At 34.7% G+C, this 11,320-nt stretch overlaps 1 protein-coding gene across 1 annotated transcript in view; it reads right to left on the bottom strand.

The window, feature by feature from the left end:
- Positions 1-10,269, bottom strand: part of spas (spastin) — a 31,205-nt gene extending 20,936 nt beyond the window's left edge. Inside the window, exons 1-4 of the mRNA XM_014429336.3 lie at positions 9,668-10,269; positions 6,974-7,144; positions 1,841-2,004; positions 22-186 (exon numbers count right to left, since the gene is read on the bottom strand). Coding sequence (XP_014284822.1) covers positions 22-186; positions 1,841-2,004; positions 6,974-7,144; positions 9,668-10,091 — 924 coding nt within the window. The 5' untranslated portion in view covers positions 10,092-10,269. The remainder of the gene's footprint in view (positions 1-21; positions 187-1,840; positions 2,005-6,973; positions 7,145-9,667) is intronic.
- Between the last annotated feature and the right edge of the window lie 1,051 nt (positions 10,270-11,320).

The raw sequence follows: 11,320 nt of genomic DNA, 5'->3' as shown, positions 1-11,320 counted from the left end.
TATATATATATATATAAATACCTCCTGTCCAGCAACATCATCCCAATGAACAGGAGTACCTCCTTCTAATATTTCATCCATCACAATCTGTGCAAGCTTAGGATCAACACCTTTTATTTTTGTAGATTTTGTAACTGAACCTTTCAGCTTAACATTTGTTTTGTGAACTGGAGATACACAAGGGCCCTACAACAAGTAAATATAAAAAATAATTACAATTTCAGTATTAATATCAATAAAAAAAAACTGGTATAAAAGGTTTAACAATTTTTTGTTACTAGTTTAATATAAATATCCACTGTGAAAATTATAGCAGGAAACTATAAAATTAATTTTTTTATGAGGAGTTATATAGTTTAAATACATTATATTTATTAATGAAATATATTTAATTATAGTACAATCAACTTCTTTTGAAAACCCCTTAATTGTCAAACCTTGGCAACCATGGTTCTCTAATCTGAAATTAAAATACACCAGCTGTCGATTTAATTATTCAGTGAATGTATATACACACTGAATACATACAAATAAATAAAATATATACATATAACTTGGATATATATATAATTTTTTTTTTCTAATAAAAAGTAAAGAAATAATGTTACTGAGTCTGACAGACACACCAGTTGCAGAAAGCAGTAATTTTAAATACCTAATTTTGGAGAGATTTATGCAAGATTTAAGTTAAAAATACTTTGATACCCTGACTTTTCCACAGTTAAAGAAAAAATAAAAATAATAATTACATGTAAATCAGGTATCCCCACTCTACATGTTAATGCCTCTATCCTCTACCGTTTTTGAAATTTTGATTTGATTTACACTGGGTTATAACTGTAGTCAGTCTATCATATGAGGATATTATTAATTTTCTAAACTACACATTCTTCTCAAGTGCACTTAACTTTGGAATTTCAAGTGGAATGGTGTAGTATTTCTAATGGATTCTGAGAGTGAATCAATTTTAAGATGAATCTAGATCAGACTTTTTTTGATCTGATGCGTCCTTAAAGTAAATTGGCAAAAATCGCAATCAACTTGTTTGTTTTTAACGATTTGCCAGCAAACAATGCAGAAAAACAAACAAACCTAATTACAAAATCATTTGAAAATTCAATCCCCAAAAGAATCTGTCGTATTTGAGGTATTTATTTATTGAAGCATCATAATCATGGCACCCGCATTAGTTTTCTCGCCTGGTCAAAGAATCCCAATTATGATGAGGGATTCTTATCAGAAACTGAATTCTAAAACAGTTTTGTTCAATTTTGTTGCAAACATATCACAAATTATCGAACAACTGTTTAAAATTTTTGGTGATTTATGCCTTCAGGACATGTCGGATCAAGAAAGCACTAAATATGAATTCATCTTAAAATTTTATTTACTATCAGAATCTGTAAAAAAAGTATAATGTAAGTAGTTATAAATACAATTACTTAGTTTGTTTAGACTATGAGGATAAAATAAGGAGGATTGTTCAAGAAGTTTAACCCTAACAAGCACGTCTGCACCTCCTGAGTATAAAAGGAATTATTTGGTATAAGTTCAATGAGATGGGAATGAAGGGACATGATTTACTAAAGCTTAATAAAAGGAAATTAATGGATAATTTCAGTCAGATATTAAAAAAACCTCATTTATAGTTAAGTATGTTAAATATGTGAGGAGTGTGTTTAATTGCAGAGGAGGCAATGTTGGCAAATTTTGGTCAATCAGAATCAATTAAATTATGTAAACATAATTAAAAAAATAAATAAGATAATTGAAATCAGCAAAAGAGGAAGTAAATCACTTTTTAACATAAGAAATTAAATAAAGACTCTAAGAAACATACAGAAAATTGTCTTCTAATTGCTGGAGGAGTATTCAGAATTTTCACAGTTGGCGGAGAGTTGATAGTGAAGGAACGTGAACCCATTGACCTGGGAAGGGTCTTACTTTTTACAAGATTATTCATACTTGAATTGTTACCACTCAATAACATTTTCTTCTCAGATGCTGGAAAAAACAAAGATTACTATGAAAATTATATTTAAATGTGCATGAATAAATAGTGAACTGAATGTAGTTATAAAATATTAATTTTTTTAAATAGTTTAAATATTACACACAGAACTGTAATTTGTTATGTTTATTTGGTCACAGTCGGGTACTTCAACTAGGGTAAGAAGGGTGGGTTATCCAACAAGTCACAAACATAGAATACTAGCCGGAGTGGAGAGGTTGGGATTTATTACTATGTCTATCACAAAATCAACATCAACTCTAAAAGGCAAGGACAAAGGTCGCCTGTAATATACATACCCAAGGGTGACCTCGTGTGGGTAACTGCCTGGGGAGGCAGTCCCTCCAGTTGATCATGTTGAGCCAAAAAAATTTATTGAGGCCAGAAATATCAATATAAAACAATACATAACTCCATGGACCTAGCAACAATTTAAGATGTAATAGAAAGGGTTAATTCAAAAGTTGTGTACTATAGTATATTATATTTATCAGAAGTAACATCACTTATTTTGAATGAGCTTCATGATTAGGGCAGTAAATACCAATTTTAATTTCAAACACTACTACTCCTAACCACCATGTTTACTTTCTAATAATATAAATATATAAAGTTAGCTATGTGCAAATAATAATAAGAACTATGTTGCTATGAGGATTAGTTAACCTTATGTTCATCAACGACTCTGTCTCTGTATATACTGGATGAGTTATATAGTAAATCTAGTTGTTCTTGAATCTCTGTGCTGTCACTCTGCTCCAAACCCCTTTTATTTTGATATAATTGTTCAGACTAATCATAAATGGTGCTCAAAGCCAGGAGGAAATTCCGTCACCCAATCAGTAATATCATGAATCTTGAAACAACTTTATGCGGACCCTCTTCAGCAATCAGTTAGATTACGGATCGTAATTAGGGTGGGAGAAGTAGTCAAGGAACTGAAAAAGTTGAAATATCAGCTGGCTCAATCAACAGTGGAGCATCAGAAGCTTGAATCTCAGCTATTAAAGGTTACTGAAAACACACCAACTGAATTGCTAAAAATGATAATGCAGAACTCTGCGTTTATCCATGAGGTGATTAGCCAACTAGAGCCATATATGGGAATAATAGGTGACCTTGAACATTTTACTAAGGGCGGTGACCAGATCAAAAATTTAATAACCACCAGGCAGGCAGGAAACAGGCTCACTGTTAGAATCAGATGTAAGACTGCTTGGGGCATCACTGATTGATCGTATCTCACAGCAAGCTTTAAATGCCGTACAGGGCGACCTGACTCTCCTGGGAGACGCTGAAAACATGACTCAAGAAATTATACAGTGACAGCAGATGGATCCCGGAAGAACATGTTTTTATTTACTTAAAGAGTGCCGAGCCCAGGGCCAATTTGAAGATGAGTTCATGTAGAAACTCCTAGTATTATTTAACAGGCAGACAGAGAAAATGATGGAAACATGTGGCCAGGCGGAGGGAGCCCAGAAGATGGAATTTCTAAAAGGTGTGTTGAAGGTACAACTCAACCATTACTTGGACCATCCAAGTTCACTGCCACCATGATTTTATAGAATACGCCAACAACCTATAGAGTATAATGAAGCTTGTTCCGAGAAATCGGTAATAAACGGATGTCAGGTCACCGAGGATGATGGGTGGGGATAATAACAAGACTGGAGAGGGAGATATTTAATACCCGCTGCAAGGAGAGGGGGTAGAACCTGCAGTGTAGTTTAACCACCCCTCATACTCGTGGGAACAAAATATCCTCAAATTTCGCTAATAATGAACCTTTATTTTCTCTCAATGAGGAAAATACTTCTTTCTCAGAACTTCATATTTCAGGTGTCTCAGACACTTCCTCCATCGGTGCAATGTACAACATACTGACGAAGGACAACACATCCTGGCAGAGAAGTCAGATGAGGCTGCAGCGACATCACCTCAGGCTGACATAGTTGACTAACCCAATGTAGATCCCACCAAGGTAAGTCAAGAACCCAACTTGACTACTAACATAAGCCAATCTGCTATCGTTGGTGATGTGGGAAAGGGCACAGTTACTGCATCTCCGGATGCACTGCAGCTCACCCCGCTTCGCTTTGAAACCGAGAGGAGGGGTATGAGAAGGAAGGTAAAGGCCCGACTTTTAGCAGTTTTGTCTGATGCGATGGTGCAGCCCCAAGAGTCTGTGACTGAAACTGCGAGGTTCCAACAGAGGCCAGCAATGGATGTTGTAGTTCCTGGGGATCAGGCGCTTGAGCAAAGGTGGAGCTCACATATGGTACCCAGTGGGTCAGCTGCCGTAATTGGCAACTGCAAGGCTCTCCACAGAGCCGGCAGTTGGGTGTGCTGCACCTCAAAGGCAGGAATCCTACCTTCTGCAATAGGGACAGGTCTGAAATTATTGATATCACGTTGGCGACATGCTATGTTAGTCAATACGTAGTCAACTGGCATGTCTCTAATAAAGAATCATGCTCAGATCACAAATACATCACATACGATTTATTTATGATATGAAATGTGATGTGATATATATGAATCCCAAACGCACGGACTGAGAATGGTTTACTGACTGCACACAGCCATAAGACCAATGGTATCATATGCAGCCCTGCTGTGTTGGCACAGAGCCAAAGTAGGGTCATGTAGGAATTTACTCGATAGACCACTCCTACAGCGGCAATGGAAGTCATGCTTAGCCTTACTCAACTGCACCTGCAAATTGAAGCACAAGCTCTGAACACTATGTAGAGGCTTGTTAAACAAAACGCTTGATCCAATGCCCTGACTCTGGCAGGACATGGGAAGATAACTCAGCAGATAGATGAGCTCTCTATGCACTCAGACTTACAGATCCGCAAATATTAAGGCATTAAACTAAGTGTCAAAATTGATAAAACAAAAATACATATACCGGACAATGGCATTAATTGCTACAAGGACAGCTCCCTAATAGTCCAGGGCTCAGGAGCTGGTGTCTGATGGGGCGATAAGCCATTGGAAGGTATATCTATTCCCTTAGAGAGGTATACTTCGGTATTTCAATCTGACATACTCGCAATAAATCATTGTGCCAGCACTCTTATAGAGGAAGGGCTCTCTGGTAGAAGAATTACTATCTACACAGACAGCCAGGCAGCAATAGGGGCACTCAGCAACCCTGTCACTCGATCCAGAGTTGTTGAAGACTGCTATGCAGGACTCAACAAACTCTAATATACAAATAAAGTCAGGATTGAATGGGTGTCGGGTCACTGCAGTGACACTGGCAACGAACATGCTGACAAACTTGCTAGGAGTGGCTTTGGAACCATTCCTGTAACACCTGAGTCTGTGTGTGGCATTAGCCTGAGCTTTGCCAAAGGACTATAAAGACAGCTTATGGAAGGCTTAACGAGAGACTAAGACAGGCTAAACTGTACCTTGATGAACCCCGTAGGGGCCGAAGCGATGATTTGTTTCGGTTGAACAGAAACTCTCTTAGAATAATTACAGGGATCTATACAGGCCACTGTAGATTAAACAAACACATGTTTAACCTCAAGCTAACAGAGTCACCCCTGTGCAGATTCTGCAATAGTGAGGAAGTGATGGCATACTACATTGTTTGCTGATGTGACCAATTTGCAGGGCTGAGGTTTGCACTGTTTGGGGCAGATCCCAAGCAATGCAAGCTGATCAACTCCGTAAGTTCAATAAGATTCTTGGAATCCTCACAACTTAAGCTCTAATGAGCTCACCGCAGCGCTGTAATGCTCATTGCAGCACTGGCGTGATTGTTATAGGCACACAATAGGTCTTATTGGCAATAGTGCTTCTGGGTCAAATTAAAAAAAAACAAAAACGGTGAACGGGAGGGGATACCTCCCTCATGTCAAGGATATCCTTGACCACCTATCAGGGGAGACTATTTTTAGTTTGGACTTTAGGAGAAAGTATCACCAGGTTTGGATGGCCGAGGAAGATATGTTGAGCACCTCATGAGCTTATGTTGGGCTGCCTTTGTGGTTAGTCCACCTGGTAGGGCTGTGTACGCCCTCTTGGTGACCTCACCTCAGTTCATTCTGCTTCTAGCTTCTCATAGCTGGGTTTCGTTATGCTCTTAGGTTAACAGATGGATTCAACCCAGGCCCAGGACATAGGAGCATAGTGCCTTACTGACTGAGCTACCCTACTCCAAATTGTATTATATGAATAAATAAAATTTCGTTTAAAATCTTACAATAAGAAGCAATTAGTTAATTCGTCCCTGAAAAGTGTGTTTAAGCTCTGTATCATTGAGCTGAAAAACTCTGAACAATTTGCAGATATTCACTATCAACAGTTTTTTTTTTTAATGATTATTCCAACAATTTTAGGTAACCTTTATTTCAAGTTAAACTTAACATTTACAACACAGGATCTTTAACAAGCCCAATTAGGAAATTTTAAATAAATGTCACTCTTATCACAAATTCTCCTACATTTAGAATCCTAACAGAAAAACAGGGTGGAAACGTGGACTATGGCAACATATTAGGAAAATAATCTTCTCATCTTTGAAAGAAAATTTTTACGAAGAATATGCAGACTAGTTTCTGTTCAGTGTGAAGGCAAGTAGACAAATGAAGAGTTGTACAACCCGATAATGAGTCTGATGATGTCTAAATTAGTAAGACATAAAGGTTGGAATGGGCAGGGCTGAAAGGGCCAATGAACTATGTGCTGAAACTCTCCACAGAAAGAGAAAGGGAGTGTCAGCTCATGGTTACATGGCATATCCTGGAGGAAGTTAGGACCAGAACCTGGTGAAGGGATGTAGATCCATACTAAATAAATAGCAAATTAATTTATAATTCATTATAAGGAATTACTTAAATAGAATGATTTATATTCATACTAAAACAAGTTAAAATTTTTATCCAAGTTATCGACATAATTTCTTTACAGTATTATTAAAAGTATACATATATTACTTACTCAATAAATTTAATCTATCTTTAGCCATAAGCAGGTTTGTTTTCATTTTATCTTGAAGTCTTTTGGCTCGTTCCCATATTTCTCCTTTACCATTTGAACAATCAATGGCAATACCATTTTCTAATTCATCAATACCCTTTTTGTACAATTTGACAGCAATTTCTTTATTACCTAGAACAAAGAAAGGAAACTAAAATTAATAAATCTATTTTAAAAAATATTAAGCAAACAGGATGAGGAGTTCAAATTAGCACCATAACCCATGGTGGAGGAGGGTTCAAGACCTCCTGCAATGACAGTCAAGAGCCATACTCACCATGACCAGCTGCTGTCCAATTTCAGATACCAAGAATAGGATTTTGCATTCTTAAGAATATAAGAATAAGATTGGTCTTCTGAGCCTAGTTCAGTTTGTACTATTGAACAGACCTCCTTCCTTCCATATAAAGAATTGAATTCCAAGTAATTGTAATTGTAATTACAAATACTTAACAAAAAAATAGTAAAAATCTGTTTTACAATGGCTCCAAAATATGAAAATGATATTCAGTTTAAAATTGAGCTCTGGCATAGAATAGAAAATCAATTATATTCTGGGACACAATTCCTTAAGAATAAATTACATAAACAGATTATAAGAAAACAATCTAATCATAAATAAAAAATAAAAATTATATAAATTAAATTAAATAATTGACTGTATAATATGATATATAGAAAATGGTCAGGGCTGCAGTCAAGAGAGAACATAGTTAACAACTATTTATTTGCCGAAGGTTCGCATCACTTTGAAAAGCTTTATCAGGGCTGTTCAAGTTCAGAGCTATTGAGACTTTTTGTTGAATATAGCTTGTGTCAAGTTTTGCAGCTCTCTGTAAGCTTGATAGTCGTCTGATAGCCTTTTACACCTGAATTGACTATGTGCTGCTTCATGCCTCCTTCACAGATCCCTTATTTCTTAACACATCCAAGAAACAGGACAGGAACAGAAGGTAAAGGCTTTGAGTGAGGCATGGAAATGAGGAGATTAGAAGTGAGGATGTCAACCATGGAATCACTGGAATAGATTTCACTCCATTCAGATCAGGTAAAATTGTTTCACAGGTGAGAGTGTGAAAGCTTGGGAAAGTTACAGTTTCAGTGAGATTGTTGGAGTTTGAATACTATAGGATACATGAAGTAGGTCATGAGAGGCAAGGAATGGAACAGAAGATTAAGATGAGGAGAGAAGGTTCTGTGCTGAATCGATGATGATCTAATCCAACCATCTGACCTGGCGGTATAGTGGGTTGGATCAAAAGGGACAATGAAGAGGTGGAGGGGAAAAAAAGCGAGAATTTCCAAGTAGAGCCTATCATGGGAATCAAAAAGGATATTGGTATTGAGATCACTGGAAATTATATTATTGTAGAAAGGAATAATAATAGATGGATGATTCTAAGAATGGGTAAAAAGGAACCAGAGTAGGGCGATATACCACAACATACAGGAGAGGGAGTTCATCACAAGAAATTTTAGTTAAAAAGTATTCGATGTGAGGAGGGTCGGAAGAGGATGAGATTTCTAGGGGTTGGGACTTCAGACTGCTATGAATAAATAGGCTGACACCTCCACCAGTCTGACCTATCCAGTTGTGACGGATAAATGAATAGTCGGATAAGGAAAGAGAAGGAATGTAGGGTTTTAACCATTTTTTCGGAAACAGCAATGATGTAATAAAAATTATGGATATATTATAGGAATTTGTCATAATGGGCTCTCGTAAGGATTGAGAATAATTTATTGACATGGTTTTAACATAACGGTTATCTTAGTGTAATTATAGTGCAACTAAAACAGAAAATTAAATTACCCATGTAATGAATCATCCCGACCCAACTTTCATATAAGCTACCAAATCACTACAGTATCAGATCATTTGGAATTTTCATGAAAAAGTCATTTTGCAACAAGGTTGAGTGGAATATTTTATTTCTGGATTATCAAAAGAAAGTAATATAAGCCTAATAAAGAAAACAAAATAAATGGGGTAGATATATTCAAAAAGCAAATAATGAAATATTTATATATTTTATTTTACATAAAATAAAATTTCAAATTTTATACTAAAATAAAATTTACAAGTTCAATGAAACGCCCCACGAAAAACTGAAATGAAGAAAAGGGAATGACTATTGTCTGGAATTAAAATAAAAAGTTATTAATTCCTGTTTATAGTCATAAGCAGTTCACCATATCTAACTAATCAGTAAATAAATATAATTTTATCTTTACTTGTTTGTGGCATGATTTTAAGAGATAGAAACTCAAGTGATACAATAATTTTATCTATGAGTTTATGAATATAATTCTATTGTTAAACCTTTTTTTTTTATTTATACTTTCTTAATAGGCATCTCCATATAATAGACAAAATCAAGTCTGTATGACCTATTTCAGTATCATATAAAACAGGAAAATCAACCAAAATAAATTAAGAAAAGGAATAGTACAATTCTGTCAAAAATCAATTAGATTTGACAACTTGCAAATAATAAATATGAATATAATTAATACAATTAAAAACATATTTAGTCAGGCAACCAAACATAATTAAAGCAAATGTAAAAAATAAATTTATCAAAATGTGAAATTGAAATAATACATAAAACAATACTCAACCGAAATTTAAGGTGACAACAAAAATTAACTAACCCTCATTCTCTTCATCAATTTTAAGAGCTTTAGAAATATATTCAAATGCTCTTCGGTGATGTTCTTTTTGTTTTAAAAGTTGAGGATCACCAGAAGTTGGTTGTCCAGGATGCCTAACTTTGTGATTAGCCATTCTATTAATCAGATCTTGACAAAGTATTTCAGTAGTTTCCATGTTTTCAGATCGTTTAGATTTGACAGCAGTCTTATAAAGCAATAATTTAGACCTGGATTTCCATATATACCGAATAATAACAAAAATCATATAAATAATTGATCTCAATAAATTAAAAACAAAAACCAACGGAACTGAAGCTAAATGTAAATTTTTTTCGTGAACTGAGTCCTTATCACCAGGTACTGAAGATTTTTCTTCTAATTTTCGGTTCTTTTTAAAACATTTTGGACTTTCTTTGTGGAACATTAGAACTTTACAAGGAATAAATGAATGAATCGTTGACCTTAATAACAATTATATATATATAAACTTAAAGATAAACCAAGGTCAACAAAAACAATTAAATAAATAATTAAATAATAGTAACATTTCAGCCAATTTCAAACTTCACCACCTTGCATTTGCCATTGTCAATAACTCGTTCACTGAGGATTCGTTAATAATTAAAATAAAAAAGATAAACTTCACAAAAAAGATTGTTTTGAAATTATTTATTTATTTACACGGGACAGACCAATTTTTATTAATTTATGCAAAAACATTAAAAAAAATAATTTCAACATGCAAAAAAAAAAAGATGGTTAGGAGGAATAAATACTACTCAACCAATTAAAGTAGAAATACAAGAAGAGACTACCAAACTTCATTACAGTCAAAGGATTATTACTAATTATACTTGTTCCTTATCATTGTGCCCTGCTTTGAAAAACTAAAACATCAGAACTAAGTGACACACACTTTCCCACAACATTCAAAAACTCTTACGTTCTGCTATACCTAACCTTCGTATTGCTTTCAGACTTCAGAACACACAATCTAATATTTACACTAACTAAAAGACCCTATCTCTCCTCTACACCGATCACATATTGTATATCGCATCCCTTGCTCCACCCTTAATTGTAATTCTACTTACATAGGCGAAACCAAAATCTCTTCAAAGACCGTATCAAACAACATAAATATTCTGTTTCCTCACATAATCATTCTGCCTCTAAACTTTCGGAACATTCTCTTTCTTTAAATCATTCCTTCGATTTCGAAAAAACGTCTATACTTGCTACAGTTCGTAACCATGGCAAAAGGCTCATCTCTGAAAGCCTCTATATCCAATTAGAACCTTCTTCCGTCAATTTAAAAACCAACAAGCACAACTTACCATTAACATATTCGCAAATAGTTAATTTATTAGAAAAGTAATTTTTATATATTTTTTTTATTTATTCATTTTATTTTTCCGCCCACTTTGTAACGTATTATTTCACTTCTTAAACTTTTTCTTACACATTTGTCGTTCCCCTCTTATATACGTTTCCTCTTTTTAACTGTTATTAAATACCCATGACACTTTGTCATCTTCCGATACTTCGTCATCCTTGTAAAAATATACATATATATTTAACATTTTCCAAAAAACCATTTGTCATCATATGCTTTCTTCCTCTAAATATTTTCTATTTTTTACTTTTTATTTT

The sequence above is a fragment of the Halyomorpha halys genome, unplaced genomic scaffold, assembly GCF_000696795.3.
Source record: "Halyomorpha halys isolate HHAL.00 unplaced genomic scaffold, Hhal_1.1 Scaffold787.1, whole genome shotgun sequence".
NCBI lineage: Eukaryota > Metazoa > Arthropoda > Insecta > Hemiptera > Pentatomidae > Halyomorpha > Halyomorpha halys.
Note: the sequence above shows the minus strand (reverse complement) of the source record. Positions and strands in the feature narration are given on the sequence as shown.